The sequence below is a fragment of the Salvelinus sp. IW2-2015 genome, linkage group LG18 (assembly GCF_002910315.2).
Source record: "Salvelinus sp. IW2-2015 linkage group LG18, ASM291031v2, whole genome shotgun sequence".
Lineage (NCBI taxonomy): Eukaryota > Metazoa > Chordata > Actinopteri > Salmoniformes > Salmonidae > Salvelinus > Salvelinus sp. IW2-2015.
The window spans coordinates 18,979,743-19,000,272 of record NC_036858.1 but is presented as its reverse complement, the minus strand read 5'-3'; the positions used below and the strand labels follow the sequence as shown (position 1 = coordinate 19,000,272).

Here is a 20,530-nt window from a genome sequence, read left to right as displayed (position 1 = left end):
ATATAATAATAAATAATAAATATAAACATATATGGATGCACTGGATATCATAAGGTGAATGCACCAATTTGTAAGTCGCTCTGGATAAGAGCGTCTGCTAAATGACTTAAATGTAAATGTATATTTTAATGTGAATGTGAGGATAATGATGATGAAGAAAATATAGCTGTCTTGACAGTGATATCATTCAACAGCTTTTTTGTGCTGAGTCGTCATCAATTTCTGTGATGTGGTTTGAGATCACCATAATGTCAAAGATGGGGGACCGTCTACAGAGCCGTCTGTTTAGTTGGCGCCTACCGGAATGAGCAGTTAGCACCGACCCAACAACTTGGGAAACCCAGCTTCAGCTTGATCACCAAATTAATTGGGAAATAAATTAAAATCTCACCAGCTGGCTAGCAATCTATTTTTGTTTCACTGTCCGATCATTCACAAAACGAGCGCAGTAATTGTTATTTTTACCTTTCCACAAACAATTTGGTATGTGTTGCTTGATATGAGCAAGTTAACCCAAATATATCAAAGAATAGGTMACGCGTCCACGATTAGTTAGTGGCTACTGCCTGGCCAGTGATCTAGCTAGCTACATTTCAGTAATTACAGTAGCTATCCTCCTTCATGAGGTGGTCAGTAGTAGATAAACTAACAATGAGTTGAAAATATTTGTCAGAAAATGAACTAGCTGCCAGTTATTGTAACCTGTGGTCTAATCATGTGCCTGGGTGATTATGCAACTTCGGGCACTTTGGCCATGCAAACTTTCAGATTTTTTTTTTTATTCAAACACCATTTTACCAGTATTGTACTTGTCTTTGATTTGTCTAGAAACTATATCTGATAACGGCTGCGATCGTACTATTCAGGAATTTATATATTTTTGTCATTTTCCGCAGACAGCCATAGACAAATGTAATTTCCATCACGTCATTAAACATCCATTTTAGTTGAAAATGAAATATCATACAATTGAWTTATAACGGATTTCTTATACATTTGTACATGAAGTTGTATTGAATATTATTTTAAGTGATTTTTAAGGTTTTCCTAATATTAAAAATTAAACACGACGTCTGAATGTATTAACTTGCCTTGGTGACAGTTGAAAACATTTATTTATAATGAAAAATAAGATATTTCCACCCAACCTTTTTGTGAGATTATGATAACAACCATATGATTTCCATGTCTAAAACAAATAAATGTATGAAAATTATACATAATATACTCAATTAACTCAAAAATATGGGTTGTGATGGAAATGACAAGGTGTGGTCTATGTAAAAAAAAATATATATATATGAAAACAATATTTCAATGCAAACATTTTGAACAACAACCATTGTTAAACATTTCATTATTAATATAAGACAAAGATTCCAAAACACTGGAACTAGCACTTGAGAACAATGTGTTACAGATGCTACAAATAGAAATTCTAGCACATATATAGAGGGAAGAGTTAACGTGATCAGAAATCTCAACTAGCAAGCAAGTTGTAGCAATGAAGAATTGAGTGCGTGCGTACTCACGCGAGGGGGGATTCTGGCAGGGGGGAGCTTTTCAGCACAACACCGGAACTAGCCAAAAGCTAACCGGAGCTAGCTCTAAGCTAGCAGCTTTTCTAACATTTACAGTACAACATTTACAAAGTTCTTAAACATCAGAGTTACAACCTTAAATTCTCTAAACCCTTAGGATATTGTTAGGCGTGTCTTTTTGAAAAATACAAATGTTCAGGAGTTAACAATWMTTTTTTTTCTAGATCAAAGGAATGCACCACCATCATTTGATTTTACACTCGAAATGCATTTTCTGTCTAGTACAACGTTATACAATTACTATGTTGTTGAAGACCATTACATTCCCTTCAATAGGCAAGKTACAAAACGATCGTGTGGTATTCAGTGTATTTTTGCACTTTACTGACCTGTAACACAGRATAAAAGATGAAACAGGAGAACGTGGCTTCTCTTTCAAAGGTTCTCTCAATTATGATAACACACAGGTACAGGATCGCATATAGTCCCAGTGCGAAGCGAACACGTCTCACTGCCCCCTACTGGCCAACAGTAGTATAAATGCATCGCAATGGCGAAACCTTGGAGGACTGACATTTCAGTAAAAGCATTCTTTCCCAATACAAAGAAACAATACATAAACACAAATGTGACCATACATTTTGTGTGCGTCACACACCCAACAACAGAGGTTAAACATAAGTACAAGGCAGGCGTTTCATGATTTACATTTTTTAAAGTATTGATCTTGGGTGAATCGATGTAGTCGGAGCTAGATTTCACAAAGCCTAGTCTCTGCTCTACTATGTTGGTGATGTTCATCATAAACTTCCTTCACCATGGAGTGGAGTTTAGTCCACTAGAGRTCTCTTTGCCCCCCAGCAGCCAAATTGAACACTCTGCATCGTATTGTGAAGTTTTATTGATAACAACCTATATAGGTTGGCAATTTGTGACATTTTACTATTTTAAGTTTGTAATGTAGTTTAGAGTGTGTTTGACAACATGTTGTGACGTTTGCGAACTTGATAACGACCTATCAGGTCAGGAGCTCATGCCAGGGCACACAGGCTACATTAGCCAACTGGTTAGACATGATTTCWCGASGGGCAATAACTGTCGACTGGTCTGTTTTCAGACAAATATGTTAAACTCATCTTTTATCGACATTCAGGATTACTCAAATGTGGCTAGCTAGCTAGCTCAATGGCCARGCAGTAGCGCTAGTCATTAACTAATCATGGACTCATGCCCTACTCGTTGATACATTTGCTCATATCAAGCAACACATRCCAGACAGTTTGTGGAAAGGTAAACATTACAATTAGTGGGCACATTTTTGGAATATTCGGACAGTGAAACTAAAATTAATTGGTAGAGCTGGTGAAGCTTTAATTTATTTCCCAATTAATTCAGCGATCAAAAGCTGAAGTTGGGTTTCCCAGATCATTAGGTATGTGCTGCTGCTCATGACAGTGGATGAGCTAGCTAACGGCAGGTAGCCTAGTGGTTAGAGCATTAGACTAGCAACCGAGAGGTTGCAAGATCAAATCCCTGAGCTGACAAGATAAAGATCTGTCGTTCTGCCCCTGAACAAGCCATGCTATTACACTGTTCCTATGCCGTCAATGAAAATAAGAATTTATTCTTAACTGACTTGCCTAGTTAAATAAAAATAACAGACAGCTATGTATAGCATCTGTGTGACGTCATCCACTCAAGAAAGCTAAACCAATCACCCAACGGTTTCACTGTCGAGACCCTCGTCCTACGGAAGGAAATTTCGCTGATTGAGAAGAGAGCAGAAGGAGAGTGGAATACCGGTATAGATTATTTGGCGCTCTGTTATTGTCAATGCATGTCCCGAGGCTCAGCTTGTAGACTTAAACGTGGAGGCATGCGAGGGTGTCTTTAAAAAAAGCGTCATTTCTTTTCATCACCAACAACAGAAAAGTGGATGAGGAGCATCGCCTGGGCAGGGAGGGRTCCTGTGGTGCAGGATTCATAACAGTAGGCTGAGCGGCGCCGCCATCTCCGAATGGAGCCGAGTTGTGTGCAGGCAACTATGGCTATGCTTGATGTCTCAAAAAAAMCATCCTCTATTTCTCGGAGTGTTGCCGTGGAGCGCAAGAATCTCATCACCGTTTGCAGGTAATGTGCGCATTTTTAAGATGTAGGCTATTACAAAATGGGTGTGCCTATAGATTTCGCTCACTCCTTAGGTTTAGGTCTACAATAGCATATTGTGATGCGCTATSTCCTGTTTTTCTTATGAATAATTTTGACATTTACAGACAACCTTCAAAACTAAGAGACCCAGCATTTCCACCACCCCTTCAACACAGARCACTTACAAGATAGGCTACAGCAGCCATACTGTAGCTTGTGAAGCAATTACGTCATCCATAGGCCTATACTGTAACAAGATGACTTGAATGGGGGGGAATATCTTTATTATTTAATGTTCATGAGCGAACCTACAAATAGACTAACACAGCACAAGCGTGACTGTTTTTTAAAGTTGTTAATGAATCCTTTCCATCGACCTGGCTCTTGTGAGTTGAGAGTGTCTCATGTCATCATCATGTGTAATTTATCGTCTCCTCGCGGATGGTGTCGTTGCTATGACGACAACCTTCTATGGGCAAGGACATAGCATAGCAGCTGGTACCCCAGGGAGTCAGGATACATAGGCTCACGAGGCCTTTAAAATTGCCAACAATAGGAAGATGAGTAATAGGCTATTGCAATGTTGAGTCCTTSGAAATGCAATGTCATTAGAAGTGGTCCTTAGTCTTTTTAAGGCTCCAGTCTTCTATAGTGTTATACAGTAAGCCACAGAACAGGGGAATCGCCTCYTACAATTTTGCAGCATTTTTCTTCATTTTAGGCACAAAAGAAGTGCATCACCCTGTTACATGCCACTGGCCACTTTATATTCCGCTGTGTTTTGTATTATTGTTTTTTTCCCCCATGTTTTGTTTTTGGAATGCTACAGTTGCAATAGGTAACAGTGCTGTCACAATGCATATGATGTATGCATTTGTGGGCCAATTTGTAAACTGTAGACTGACTACCTTACCCACAATGCTCCACTGGGCACACACTGGTTCAATCAATGTTGTTTCCATGTAATTTAATTTCATAAAATTACGCTGAACCAATGTAGAATAGACAATGAATTGACATCTGTGCCCAGTGGGGCTCATTGACTGAACATTCCAAATTACCATAGCAATTATGYATCACAATAGTAATTCTATTTTGAAGGGCCTTCTATGATGTAACTTTTGCAAACAAATTATTTTACTGTGCCTGGTGGCGGACAGACTTTTATAGTCRGTCAAGGTGCCACCGGTGAATTCGAAATTAGTTGCCTAAAATTGACTTGGCTCCAGTTGCGTTTGAAACCCCCAAAAATGTCTGTGCAAAATCAATAATAGTTGCACTCATAGGTTGACAGTGAGAAATTGACAATGAGCAGTGAGCAAAATAACCATAGACAGGAAGTTGACATTATCTTATTAGTAGCATAAATACATTGTATTTCTATGGTTGCAGTCCTCAAAGATTGAATTGCATTGAATCAAATTAATCAGATCCAATGATTTACCGCTCGTAGTRTGGGGTGCCACTAGTGTCCTTATAGTTGCATCAGAGCTGTAAATATAGAGCATATTCTACATTAAGATCCAGTAGAACACATTAGAATTGAAAGAAAAAATGACTACCTGAACTAACCATGGATATCAATTCTCATGTCTTGCCCTAGCTCGTTTTAAGTACAATGAAAAATCAGGTGAATGTATACACTGCTGGCTTCCCGTATTGTCAACCAATTATTCTCTTGTAGCCGGGATGCCCCAGTGTAGCTGAAGGAGACATTGTTACCCTCCGAACAATGGAGAGTGAAATCACTTGCTTCTCTGCCTGGGCTTGTTACCAAACTACCGTTAGAATAAGCATTGTGATGTATTACTCAACAGTGTGTGTGTGTGTGTGTGTGTGTGTGTGTGTGTGTGTGTGTGTGTGACTGTGACTAACTGACTGCTCCCCTCCCTGAAATTCATCACAGCGACTGACCACCTGAACATGAATGGCCCTCCATTTACGTACAGTCTCACACTAATATTTCTAAGCAGTGCTTTAGGGTGCAAAACAAGACGAAACACTGACTCTATTAGACTCTATTATAGTATCCTTATCTATCTGGCTCTGCAGTAGCCTACCCATCAGAGTCTAATGACCTTAGGAAATGTCGGAGGTTGGAAATGGTTATTCAACAGGGGTCAGTGCGACCAAATGGCTATTTTCACCCAGTAATATAGCTCCGTCTCATTGGACATTCTGTGAAAGGACTTCCTGAATTATTTAGCGTGAAAGTTAGTGCATGAGTGTTTTGCTCTGCAAGAAATATCTCTTAGTTACCATWACAACAGATTGGTAAAAGGAAAAACGCATTGTATGTAGAGGAACATATAGGCCTACAATAGGCAGATCTTGTTTTTGTCACATTGAACTTACAAATTATACTGTTGTTACTTTTGTTGGACCATGTGCTGTTTTTTTTCCTCACTGAGTAATTTCCTACAAGTGTCTTATTCATGCAGTGTTGTAAATTTGAGCCTCCCGGTAAAAGCTGATTGACTCTTCATTTGAGAGCTTCCTGACAGACTCCTGTTCTTTCTAAAATTATTGTCATCATTATTTGGTTTTCTGAATTTGTAATGATATTACAGTCTTATGAAGGTATTATGACAAGTTGCTTCAAGTATAGTTTGTAATTGTTTGTCTGTTACCACCCTCAACATTCACATGAAACAATCTTTGTGTTGATTGGTRGAAAAACGATCAGTTAGTAGTGACCTAACCATCTCTCTCTTCCTGATAGGTTTTCAGTAAAGACTCTGTTGGAGAAGTACACCGCCGAGCCCATCGATGACTCATCAGAGGAGTTCATCAACTTCGCAGCTGTCCTCGAGCACATCCTCAGCCACGGCTTCACAGGTAAAACTAGCATAAACCATAGAACATTGACATATTATCAAATACATTTGAATAGTTGCCAGTACACAAAGACATAACATTTAAAAGTATCACAATCAGAAGAGGGATGCATTCCAAAAAGCAGTGTTTTGAGAGTGACCCTTTATTTTTGGTGGGGTCAGGGTCGGGCAGCTGGTTTGATGGACAGCGCAGCTACTGGGACTTCATCAGGCTGGCCTGCGGAAAGGTCCAGAACAGCTGCATCAGCAGCATTGAGAACATGGAGAACATCAGCACCTCGCGGGCCAAGGCAAGAGATCGGCATCCTTACTTACTTAGACTGACTGAATAACTGAATAACTGACTGACTTACTTCTTACTTACTTATTTACTTACTTACTTACTTACTTAAAGCCTAGTAGCGCTATGTTTGTCTCACTGGCATTTGGCAGAGACTACAGATTAAATGTAGCTATCAAGCTAAATCTGGTGCAATGGCATGTTGTACATGGTCCCTGACAAATAAACAAATAAATAAATGTGATTAATAGTGTCTGGCTGTCTGCCTGTCTGTCTTCTGCAGGGTCGAGCCTGGATTCGAGTAGCCCTGATGGAGAAGAGACTCTCTGAATACATATCCACTGCTCTGAGGGACAGTCGGACAACCAGGTCAGCAGTATGCTCTGAGTACAATGCAACCATGCCTCAACCATGCTATTGTAGCGGATATGAGTCTGGCATGGTTGCTCATGGTCACGTGATGAGGTAGCCCCACCTGCGAACGTCAAAACCAGTGTCTGCCCTCGGACCAAGAGGGAATTTCCTCTTGGACTAACGGTCTAAGACGTGACCCACGGGAGCAACCAACGTGTTAGACCAAGAGGATATTCCATCTTGGTCTGAGGGCAGAGACTGGTTTTGAAGTTCGCAGGCGGGGCTACCTCATCACATGATCATGAGCAACTATTGACAGCCACTATGACTATACAATGTTCACCAAAGTCCACAATACAACCATACTTGAATTAAGTCACAACCATACAGTGTGCACAAACAACTAATGACAGGCACACAAACTGGGTACATAGCATGACAACTAGGGCTGTTGCTTTGACTGTATTACCGCTGCACCGGCAGTCATGAGTCAGAACTTGGGCTGCGACTGCCACAAAATTTCGTCAGCCGGTGATTGTCAAGCAAATAACTGTCGGTCTCAAGGTAATTGAGCGTTAATTTACATAAACACATTTCGCATCTCCTGGCCTCCACACATAGCCTACAAGCCACTGATGCAAACCTTTGGAACATCTACATTTTAAAAAGTCTAATAAATCCATGTAATATAGCCTACACCTTCACAATAAATACATTATTTATTTTAGACAGGTCTAAAGAAACATGATATGAAGAAATTGTAGTCTATTGCAGAAGAACAGAGTAGCATACTCTGAGTTGTTACGTCCTGATCTGGCTAGGCCAAATGGCTGTGGGCTTCRCTAGTTCATTTAGCAGACAAGATTTGCTTATAATTCCATGTCATTATTTTATATAATTTTTTAATATGAAGAATACAATTGAACATAGCTGAATAAAATAAAAAGGATATTTTCTCCAAACGATTTGAGGTAGTGCGCACATGCGGCTATTCTGTGTTGAGCGGTTAACAAAGAAATAGGTACTTTTATATGCGGTCGAGCTTTGCTTTGTTTTACAAATGTTGGGCTGTATGTTTAGATTTTTAATACACTGTAAGGCTGCATGATGCGACTCTAATGATGATTTGAAAAAAGTTGCTTGAAAGGCGTGAGCTCTGCTTAGTTTTTTTTTGCGCAGGCTGAACATACTTCATCAGTCTCTCATTCACAATTTGACAAGCACTTGATTTTGCCTCAAATTTCCCGGCATCATCCCCTGTGTGTGGCTGTAATGCACCCTAAAAAAATCCATGGCTTTTGCGGCTAGTGGTCGTTGTGCCCATGGCCCAGAGTGCTGTGTTGTGCCTTTCTCCCTGAGTGCTGCGTGACTCGAATCACCTCTCACTCACATGGCTCTCCATCACGTGATCGGGTCTTTCTCASAGGCTACAAGTGAAGACAGACACATCGGGGACGCAACTGCACGCTTCCTTATCCAATTTCAAAGTGCATATTGAAGATATTGGAAGAACTGTCCACATTTACTTTTCGTCAGCCAACAAGATGAGTAGTCCTACAAACAGCAAAAGCACTAGCTTATGTGAAATTACTATCCCCCATAGTACAAAAGTTGACCTATTCTATTCAGTGCGAGAAATAAATATTCCAAACAAATTTTTWAAATAAACTATTAGGCTATTTCTTCACATTATAAGAGCAGCAATGCGTACACGGCAGTAGGCTATAAGCGCAAATGTTCCATTAGTGGTAAAAAAAACATTATCAAAGTTACATGCGAATGCGATTATGCATTTTTTCACATAAAAATGCACTTTTATAATAAAAGCATTACATTGCTTTTATTATAAAAGTGCATTTTTATGTGAAAATTATCTTCCCAAACTTGAAACTCACATGCTACTTATGTATGCCAGTTAGGCTCTACACCCCTTGTAAAGCGGATTAATGTGCTTTATTTTAAGAAGTTATTTGGCCACTTTAGTTGTGATAAAAACCTTATCAAAACATATAGGCCTATGGGCTAGGCTACATGAGGTGTGCGACTATGATTTAAAAAAGTCACGCAAAAAAGGGATTGTTTCTTGCCTTACGCTGGGCATCATTCACAAATAACAATATATAATTCACAAGTGATATGCTAATATAGTCACCCATCAGACTAYTCTTGATTTAATCGTGTCTTTACATATACAAAGTAATTAATATACACTACCGTTAAAAAGTTTGGAGTCACTTAGAAATGTCATTGTTTTTGAAAGAAAAGCAMATTTTTTGTCCATTAAAATAACATAAATTTGATCAGAAATACAGTGTAGACATTGTTAATGTTGGAAATGACTATTGTAGCTGGAAATGGCAGATTTTTTWATGGAATATCTACATACAATGGTTCCTCCTTTAAAAGTTGCTTCATCTGCAGTACACCGCATTCTATGTCACGTTATATAATTGTCAGTCATTTTTTACGTTAATGCAAGTTAGTGCTAGTTTGACCACCAGAGGGCATCATTGAGAAGCATTTGATAGTCTCCCATGTTGGCATTACTAGAGAATTTAAAACCTTTGTCATAACATAGTACATGGGATTGATTTTAAGAAATTTGGCTTAATAAATTTGATTAATTTCATGGTGTTTYTATTCCGAGAAAAACAAAACCCTCAGGGTTTCAGTTAAGATGGAATGGAAAATATGGCGCTGTACAACGTGACGGTCGAGATTAGGCTACAGCATATGAGGATTGGAGGATTCTAAATTGTTTGCCTTCATTAGACAACTTTGTTCCAATATTTCTGTAAATCAGTGCTATTTATTCCCATAGTAATTTGTTATGGATCCATAACTAAATCAACATCTGCATTTTGAAAGAGTATTTTTATCATTATTTTATTAATGAAAGCATAAAGATGCTGATGAAGAAATACAGTACTGTACAATATATGCTTTTACATTTGTACAATAAAGCATTTTGAAGATATAAGCCTATATATAACGATATTTTGGAGATTATTTMATAAAAAWTWAAAAAAGGGACAKTGAGCGATTATAATCTGAATAAAGGCCAAAATAATATTTACAAAGGCCAAAATATTGCACTGCTAATAGCCATAATGTTCTGTAGTTTCGACCCAATGATTCGTCTGACAAACAAAGAACTTCGCATCCAGCAGGCCCAGGCATGGATCAAAGCTGGCAAGACATTCAATGATGTCATCTTCGCAGACGAATCAACCATGGCCCTTGAGCAATTTGCTCAAAATTGTTACAGAAAAAAAGGAAGAATATCAAGCATGCCGAGTCCCAAGCATCCRCTCAAACACCAAGTGTGGGGGGCAATTTCTCGCCAGAGACAAGGCCCRCATTTGATTTTTTATGGTAAGTTTGGCTATTTACAAAGCAAAAGGTACATCAAATATTGTAGCCTACACCTCACGGACTGTTATGTGTTCCACAATAATTCACTCTTGCCTCGTTTTTCAGGTATCATGGCTCGAKATTTCTTTGAGGAAGAAATCATCAAGAGATGCTGGACCCTATGTCAGAGAGGTGTTTCTGGGACCACATCATTTCTTTCAAGGTAGGATTATAGCAATATTTTGTTATGTTTAGACCTATTTAAATGTATATTTCTATTATTGTACCTAATGTTGGCTGTTAGGCTAAATGTCTTTTTTTCTTCTCCAAATGCAGACAATGACCCAAAACACACTGCCGCCCGGGTTTGCATTGCAAATGAGTGCATAAACTGGGTCAAGATGCCAGCAGAGTAAGTAGACCTTTATGTAGTAAAATAAAGGTTTAAATTTTAATACTTTTTAAAATTAAACACCTATGGTTAAACACCTATGGTAGGCCTACGCAAAATCTTTTTTTTTTTTATCTCTACATGTAGGTCTCCTGATTTTAACCTGATCTAACTTGTTCGGCATCAACTGAAAACATTCATCCGTAACTCTGCCAAGCCGACAAGCAAAGATGAACTGGTCAAGGCCATCAAGATGTTTTGTCTAGAGAAAATGACGATACAACAATGCAACAAATACATTGATCATCTCAGCAAGGTTTTACCTGTGGTCGTGGAAATAGGTGGAAGTGCGACTAAAATGTAGTTCAAATAAACATCCGCATTTGAATGTTATTCTATTAACGAAAGCATAAAGATGTYGATGAAGAAATACTGTACTGYTGTTTTGAGTTAGAAATGTAACACTTTAGAGTACTTAAGCATCGAATACATTGCAAGTTGAGGGATTTTCACAACATTAGCCGCGCTATAAAAATTMTATCGTCCTGCTAATAGGAAACATKTGCATGATGTGCTACACCTGCTACAGTACTACAGTACACTTGTGAAAAACAAGTGTTTGAAAACCTGTTTTCAAATTGTTTKCAAACTGTTTCCAGTTGTCCATCACTACTGTAAATAAAAACACATCATCTTGTTCACATCTTGTTTACATTCTTTGTTGTAACCACAATGTCACAAATAATTTGTATCTACCTTTCCAATTACTTTATAAATTTACGCTTTTCATTATTAGTTACATTGTTTTAGTTCGAACGTGCAGACTTATTTTCTTTAAATGATTGTTTTATGTAGGATGCTACATTTTTGACCAGTTGCAATTGTAACTAGGCCTACTAAAAAAAAAWAACTTTTATTAGGCTGTTAAGCCTCATAGACTACCTCAGCCAGTKGTTATTTTATAAAGGTCTGGGCTCCGAAGAAATAGACTCCAATTAAGCCATCTTGTTGTTTGTAAAGCCAAATTAAAATGAAGATTATTGTTGAAATTAATTGCTCGACTGGTGTAGGTTTTCTCCATCTGTTGGTGTGCAACACTTGCATAACAAGTTAGCTATATTTTCAGCACCAGCCACTGTTCCCCTCCTATTGATTGCGCCGCGATTGCCGCCAGTTGTTTTTTAAATGTAACCTTTATTTAACTAGGCAAGTCAGGTAAGAACAAATTCTTATTTACAATGACGGCCTACCCGGCCAAACCCAGATGATGCTGGGCCAATTGTGCGCCGCCCTATGGCACTCCCAATCACGGTCAGATGTGATACAGCCTGTATTCGATCCAGGGACTGAAGTAAAGCCTCTTGGCACTGAGATACAGTGCCTTAGACCCCTGCACCACCCGGGAGCCATGACCAATATATATATTACAGTGGGGAGAACAAGTATTTGATACACTGCCGATTTTGCAGGTTTTCCTACTTACAAAGCATGTAAGGTCTGTAATTTGTATCATAGGTACACTTCAACTGTGAGAGACGGAATCTAAAACAAAATCCAGAAAATCACATTGGATGATTTTTAAGTAAAAAATTTGCATTTATTTGCATGACATAAGTATTTGATACATCAGAAAAGCAGAACATAATATTTGGTACAGAAACCTTTGTTTGCAATTACAAATATCATACGTTTCCTGTAGTTCTTGACCAGGTTTGCACACACTGCAGCAGGGATTTTGGCCCACTCCTCCATACAGACCTTCTCCAGATCCTTCAGGTTTCGGGGCTGTCGCTGGGCAATATGGACTTTCAGCTCCCTCCAAAGATTTTCTATTGGGTTCAGGTCTGGAAGACTGGCTAGGCCCATCCAGGACCTTGAGATGCTTCTTACGGAGCCACTCCTTAGTTGCCCTCTCCTGGTGTACTGGCCTGTCTCCTGGTAGCGCCTCCATGCCTGGACACTACGCTGACAGACACAGCAAACCTTTTTGCCACAGCTCGCATTGATGTGCCATCCTGGATGAACTGCACTACCTGAGCCACTTGTGTGGGTTTTAGACTCCGTCTCATGCTACCACTAGAGTGAGAGCACCGCCAGCATTCAAAAGTGACCCAAAACATCAGCCATGAAGCATAGGAACTGAGAAGTTGTCTGTGGTCACCACCTGCAGAATCACTCCTTTTTTGGGGGTGTCTTGCTAATTGCCTATAATTCCACATTTTGTCTATTTCCATTTGCACAACAGCATGTGAAATTTATTGTCAATCAGTGTTGCTTCCTAAGTGGACAGTTTGATTTCACAGGAAGTGTGATTGACTTGGAGTTACATTGTGTTGTTTAAGTGTTCCCTTTATTTTTTTGAGCAGTGTAATATATATATATAATATATATATATATATATATATATATATATATATATATATATATATATATATATATGTATATACAGTGGGGAGAACAAGTATTTGATACACTGCCGATTTTGCAGGTTTTCCTACTTACAAAGCATGTAGAGGTCTGTAATTTCTATCATGGGTACACTTCAACTATGAGAGACGGAATCTAAAACAAAAATCCAGAAAATCACATTGTATGATTTTTAAGTAATTAATTTGCATTTTATTGCATGACATAAGTATTGATACATCAGAAAAAGCAGATTCTTAATATTTGGTACAGAAACCTTTGTTTGCAATTACAGAGATCATACGTTTCCTGTAGTTCTGACCAGGTTTGCACACACTGCAGCAGGGATTTTGGCCCACTCCTCCATACAGATCTTCTCCAGATTCTTCAGGTTTCGGGGCTGTCGCTGGGCAATACGAACTTTCAGCTCCTCCAAAGATTTCTATTGGGTTCAGGTCTGGAGACTGGCTAGGCCACTCCAGGACCTTGAGATGCTTCTTACGGCGCCACTCCTTAGTTGCCCTGGCTGTGTTTCGGGTCGTTGTCATGCTGGAAGACCCAGCCACACCCATCTTCAATGCTCTTACTGAGGGAAGGAGGTTGTTGGCCAAGATCTCGCGATACATGGCCCCATCCATCCTCCCCTCAATACGGTGCAGTCATCCTGTACCCTTTGCAGAAAAGTATCCCCAAAGAATGATGTTTCCACCTCCATGCTTCACGGTTGGGATGGTGTTCTTGGGGTTGTACTCATCCTTCTTCTTCCTCCAAAACCCGGCGAGTGGAGTTTTAGACCAAAAAGCTCTATTTTTGTTCTCATCAGACCACATGACCTTCTCCCATTCCTCCCTCTGGATCATCCAGATGGTCATTGGCAAACTTCAGACGGGCCTGGACATGCGCTGGCTTGAGCAGGTGGACCTTGCGTGCGCTGCAGGATTTTAATCCATGACGTGTAGTGTGTTACTAATGGTTTTCTTTGAGACTGTGGTCCCAGCTCTCTCCAGGTCAATGACCAGGTTCCTGCCGTGTAGTTCTGGGCTGATAACTCACTTCCTCATGATCATTGATGCCCCACGAGGTGAGATCTTGCATGGAGCCCCAGACCGAGGGTGATTGGACCGTCATCTTGAACTTCTTCCATTTTCTAATAATTGCGCCAACAGTTGTGCCTTCTCACCAAGCTGCTTGCCTATTGTCCTGTAGCCCATCCCAGCCTGTTGCATGTCTACAATTTTATCCCTGATGTCCTTTATACAGCTCTCTGGTCTTGGCCATTGTGGAGAGGTTGGAGTCTGTTGATTGAGTGTGTGACAGGTGTCTTTTATACAGGAACGAGTTCAAACAGGTGCAGTTAATACAGGTAATGAGTGGAGAACAGGAGGGCTTCTTAAGAAAAACTAACAGGTCTGTGAGAGCCGGAATTCTTACTGGTTGGTAGCGTGATCAAATACTTATGTCATGCAATAAAATGCAAATAATTACTTAAAAAATCATACAATGTGATTTTCTGGATTTTTGTTTTAGATTCCGTCTCTCACAGTTGAAGTGTACCTATGATAAAAAATTACAGACCTCTACATGCTTTGTAAGTAGGAAAACCTGCAAAATCGGCAGTGTATCAAATACTTGTGTTCCCCACTGTATACAGTTGATGTTGGAAGTTTACATACACCTTAGCCAAATACATAAACTCAGTTTTTTCACAATTCCTGACATTTAATCCTAGTAAAACATTCCCTGTCTTAGGTCAGTTAGGATCACCACTTTATTTTAAGAATGTGAAATGTCAGAATAATAGTAGAGAGAAGGATTTATTTCAGATTTTATTTATTTCACACATTCCCAGTGGTCAGAAGTTACATACACTCAAATAGTATTTGGTAGCATTGCCTTAAAAATGTTTAACTTGGGTCAAACTTTCGGGTAGCCTTCCACAAGCTTCCCACAATAGGTTGGGTGAATTTTGACCCATTCTTCCTGACAGAGCTGGTGTAACTGAGTCAGGTTTGTTGGCCTCCTTGCTCCACATGCTTTTTCAGTTCTGCCCACAAATCTTCTATGGGATTGAGGTCAGGTGTGAAGGCCACTCCAATACCTTGACTTTGTTGTCCTTAAGCCATTTGCCACAACTTTGGAAGATGCTTGGGGTCATTGTCCATTTGGAAGACACATTTTGGACCAAGCTTTAACTTCCTGACTGATATCTTGAGATGTTGCTTCAAATATCCACATATTTTCCTGCCTCATGATGCCATCTATTTTGTGAAGTGCACCAGTCCCTCCTCAGCAAAACACCCACTACATGATGCTGCCATCCCCGTGCTTCACGGTTGGGATGTGTTCTTCGGCTTGCAAGCTCCCCCTTTTTCCTCCAAACATAACGATGGCCATTATGGCCAAACAGTTCAATTTTTGTTTATCAAACAGAGGACATTTCTCCAGAAAGTACGATCTTGTCCCTATGTGCAGTTGAAACCGTAGTCTGGGTTTTTTATGGCAGTTTTGGAGCAATGACTTCTTCCTTGCTGAGCGCCTTTCAGGTTATGTCGATATAGGACTCGTTTTAATGTGGATATACAGTCGTGGCCAAAAGTTTTTATTAATATTAATTTTGACAGTCTGCTGCCTCAGTTTGTATGATGGCAATTTGCATATACTCCAGAATGTTATGAAGAGTGATCAGATGAATCCCTCTTTGCCATGCAAATTAAAACTGAATCCCCAAAAAACATTTCCACTGCATTTCAGCCCTGCCACAAAAGGACCAGCTGACATCATGTGTGTTAATATATGATCTCTTGAAGAGAGAACAGCTGTGCAGCCTGAGGCAAGGAACAGAGCACAAGCTTTTTTAGCGACTTTCTCAATTCATCAATAGCCTATAGTCGCATCATGCAGCCTATATATGTTTTGATTTATAAGGTTTGTATCATTCACAACTAAAGTTGCCAAATAACTAAATCAAGCATATAGGCCCTGTTTCAAACCATTTTGCACTCAACATAGCCACTTCACATGCGCACTCACTCTAGAATGGGAAAAATATCCTTTCTATTTTATTCAGATAAGTTCAATTATATTGTTCTTACTATAAAATCGTACAATATAAAATAATGGCACGGGACTTATAAGCATATCTTGTCAGATAAATTATTAACACGCTTACAGCCTATGGCATTGAGCATAGCCAGCTAACATACAGTAGGCCAACTCATATTCTGTTCATTCTTCACATCATAATGTTTCTTTAGACCTGACTAAAATAATGGATTTATTGTGATGGTGTATATTAAATTGATTTCTTCGACTTTTTAAAATGTTCTAAATGCGTGCATCTGTGGCTTGTATGTGTGGACTCCGTGGAGGCCTGGAGATGCTGAACCTGTTTACGTTAATTAACGTGAGACCGGCAGTCTTTTGCATAACAATAACCGKCTGACAAAATTTCATGACCGCCACAACCTTAATGACAACTAACAATCGCAACAAACACCTAGGGTACCTGACACACCTATATTTATGTGTGTGTGTGCTACAGGAGGTTCTATGGTGATGGGGCCATCATGCTAAGGGAAGAAGCCACGGTCCTAACAGGGATGCTTATTGGACTCGGAGCCATAGACTTCAGGTGAGGCTGGGAGAACATGCTCGATGAAATCAGAGAAATCAATTGTTTTTCTAGTGCTTTTAAAAAATGCATTTGTCAGAAAATGCTTTTCAAAAACAAGGCCTTCAGAAAGTTTGAGGAAGTTACAGCAACAATGGCAGAGAGAAACCAGGAGAGGAACTCAAGAGGGCCTTATTATTCTGTGATGGACATAGTCATATGACAAGGTTGCTGTCCATAGGTCCATGTTTGATTGGGTTATGACTTTCTGTCCACAGTTTCTGTCTAAAGGGGGAGGCCCTGGATGGAAAATCCTCTGCTGTCATCGACTACACGCCATACCTAAAGTTCACACAGAGGTAATGTAGAGCTATGTTAAAGCCACAATCTTGATTAAACAAACATTGGACAATACATTGTTTATACATTGTTTATAAAGACTGAAATTACCATAAAACATAAACAACCTTGTGTATTACAACCTGGTGTTATGATAGTGTTAGACAGTTTAAATAATCATGAGGTTTGAACATGTTAGTTATTTATTTTAAATTTTTTTACAAATAATCCTAAGTAAATAATATGGATCTTTATTGGAATCTTTGACGGGGTAAATATTGTCCTTGTWTTTAGCGTAAGATCCCAATGGGGATTGAAACATTGCCCTTGTGTTGTGCATCTCACCAATAAGTCACTGCTGGGAGTGTGTCGWTGTTGTGGAAAGGAATTACTTTCTCATGCGTGGTCCAGCTCTTCAACCAGTGGGATGTGTATTAATTTGCTTTCATTGATGACTATAGAACGGGACATACAGTATGAACGAAATTCAACTGAACTGAAATTTAGGTTGGGGTCGTTCCTAGAGCTGTGGCGGTCATGACATTTWGTCAGCCAGTGATTGTCACGCAAATAACTGCCGGTCTCATGGTAATTTACCGTTCATTAACATAAACACATTTAGCATAGCCTACAAGCATAGCCTACAAGCAGACCCTGTAATATAGCCTACACCTTCACAATAAATCCATTGTTTATTTTAGACAGGTCTTAAGAAACATGATATGAACTAAATGTAGTCTATTTCAGAAGAACAGAATAGCATACTCTTGTCCTTATGTTAGGCACAGATCTGCCTAATGCCACATAGTTGTGGGCTACACTAGTTCATTTAACAGACAAGATTCGGTTGCAATATTTTATAGTATGACAAATACAATTGAACATCGCTAAATAAAATAGAAAGGATATCTTCTCCAAGAGATTTCTGAGGGAGTGAGCACATGCGGCTATTCTGTATAGAGTGGTTAACTGTAACGCTCTGGGTGTCGGGGGGGGGGTGTGAAGTCAGACGCAGAAACAGCAGAGCTTCAATACGGTGCTTCTTTAATGCACAACCGGCAACAAAATGTCCAACACGGACTTACTAGGTGTCATAAACAACTGTCCAAAACACGGGAGACAAAACCCAGTCCACAATACATATAACCACTCCCGAAATCCAAAACTACAAATGAACAATCCCGCACAAAGAAGCGTACGGGCTGGCTGACTAATAAAGCCACACTAATTAACAATTACCTAAACACAGGTGATACAAATCAACACATAAGGAGGGGGAGGAAAAAGAGTCAGTGGCAGCTAGTAGGCCRGTGACGACGAGCGCCGAGCGCCACCCGAACGGGAAGGAGAGCCTGCCTCGGTTGAAGTCGTGACATTAACAAAGAAACAGGTCCTCCTATATACTTAATTTTGAGTTATTTATGCAACTTTAGTTGTGATACAAACATTGGGCTATATGTTTTGATTTTTAATACATTCTAAGGTTGCATGATGTGACTCTAAAGATGATTTGAAAAAAGTCTCATGAAAGGCACGAGCTGTTTTGTTTCTTGCGCAGGCTGCACACACTTCATCAGTCTCTCATTCACAATTTGACAAGCACTGGATAATGCCTCGAATTTCCCGGCGGCATCCCCCTTGTGTGGCCGTAATGCCCCTAAAAAAAAACATGCCTTTTGCGGCCAGTGGCCGTTGTGCCCTTGGGCTGAATATAATAATTATAATTCCCTTCTCCCGGCTGCCAATCGCCGTCCTCTGAAGCACCTCTCACTCACATTAAATACTATATTTTCCTCATCAATCTACACACAATAGCCCATAATGACAAAGCAAAAACAGGTTTTCAGAAATGTTTGCAAATTTGTTAAAAATAAAAAAACAAAATACCTTATTTACATAACTGTTCAGACCCTTTGCTATGAGACTTGAAATTGATCTCAGTTGCATTCTGTTTCCATTGATCATCCTTGAAATGTTTCTACAACTTGGACAACGACCCTAAGCACACAGCCAAGACAACGGATGAGTGACTTCGGGACAAGTGTTACGGTGTCGATCCTCCTCCTCGGACGAGGAGAGCGAGACGGATCAGACCAAAATGCGGAGTGGTTGGTTTTCCATGGTAATTTAATAACAAAAAATAACCATATACGATACAAAATACAAAATGAAACTACCGTCAAACAGTCCCGTGAGGCACGAACACTGACACGAATACACACAAGATACAAACACCCACAAACACACACGTGAACCCCGGCTGCCTAAGTATGATTCTCAATCAGGGACAACGATCTACAGCTGCCTCTGATTGAGAATCCATACCGGCCGAACACAAACATCCCCACATAGAAAATGACACAGACAACCCACCCCAACTCACGCCCTGACCAACTAAATAATACAAACACAACAGAAAACAGGTCAGGAAACGTGACAGAACCCCCCCCCCTTAAGGTGCGAACTCGGGCGCACCCCGCACAAAGTCTAGGGGAGGGTCTGGTGCGTCTGTCCACGGTGGCGGCTCTGGCGCTGGTCATGGTCCCCACCCCCATAGTCAACCCCCGCTTCCGTGGCCTCCTCCCAATGGCCACCCTCCATGTCAATCCACATTACCAAAGGGCAGCAACGACTGAGCGGTCAGGACGAGGGGAGCACGACGGGGCAGCACACGGACTGAGGGGCAGCACCGGACTGAGGCAGCACCGGACTGAGGGCAGCAACCGGCTGAGGGGCGGATTCTGGCTGGCTGGCATCTGGCGGATCCTGGCTGGCTGGCTCTGGCGGATCCTGGCTGCCCGGCTCTGGCGGATCCTGCATCCGGCTCTGGCGATCCTGGCATGGCCGGCTCTTGCGGATCCTGGCTGGCCGGCTCTGGCGGATCCTGGCTGCCGGCTCTGGCTGATCCTGGCTGGCCGGCTCTGGCTGATCCTGGCTGGCGGAAGGCTCTGGCTGGAGGCTTGGCTCTGGCTGGTCCTGGTGACGGCTTGGCTGGTCCTTGGCTGGGACGGCTCTGGCCTGGTCCTGGCTGGACGGCTCTGGCTGGTCCTGGCTGGACGGCTCTGAGGCTCGGGACAGACGGGCAGCTCTGAGCGGCTCGGGACCGACGGGCAGCTCTGACGGCTCAGGACAGACGACAGCGCTGGGCAGGCAGACAGTTCAGACAGCGCTGGGCAGGCAAGCATCGCAAGCGGCGTTGGGCAGACGGCCGACTCTGACCTGCTGAGGCGCACAGTAGGCCTGGTGCGTTGGTGCCGGAACTGGAGGCAC

The 20,530-nt window shown here is 40.8% G+C and overlaps 1 protein-coding gene and 1 long non-coding RNA gene across 2 annotated transcripts in view; both read left to right on the top strand.

Annotated features, from left to right (window-relative positions):
- The first annotated feature begins 3,271 nt into the window (after positions 1 to 3,271).
- Positions 3,272 to 20,530, top strand: part of LOC111978719 (RUN domain-containing protein 3A) — a 45,574-nt gene continuing 28,315 nt past the window's right edge. Inside the window, exons 1-6 of the mRNA XM_024008941.2 lie at positions 3,272 to 3,671; positions 6,412 to 6,527; positions 6,689 to 6,816; positions 7,090 to 7,175; positions 16,853 to 16,942; positions 17,200 to 17,280. Of these exons, the coding sequence (XP_023864709.1) occupies positions 3,559 to 3,671; positions 6,412 to 6,527; positions 6,689 to 6,816; positions 7,090 to 7,175; positions 16,853 to 16,942; positions 17,200 to 17,280 (614 nt within the window). The 5' untranslated portion in view covers positions 3,272 to 3,558. The remainder of the gene's footprint in view (positions 3,672 to 6,411; positions 6,528 to 6,688; positions 6,817 to 7,089; positions 7,176 to 16,852; positions 16,943 to 17,199; positions 17,281 to 20,530) is intronic.
- Positions 7,184 to 11,602, top strand: LOC111978720 (uncharacterized). The gene is made up of 3 exons (XR_002879208.2): positions 7,184 to 10,737; positions 10,851 to 10,926; positions 11,053 to 11,602. It is a non-coding gene; the product is annotated as an uncharacterized lncRNA (long non-coding RNA).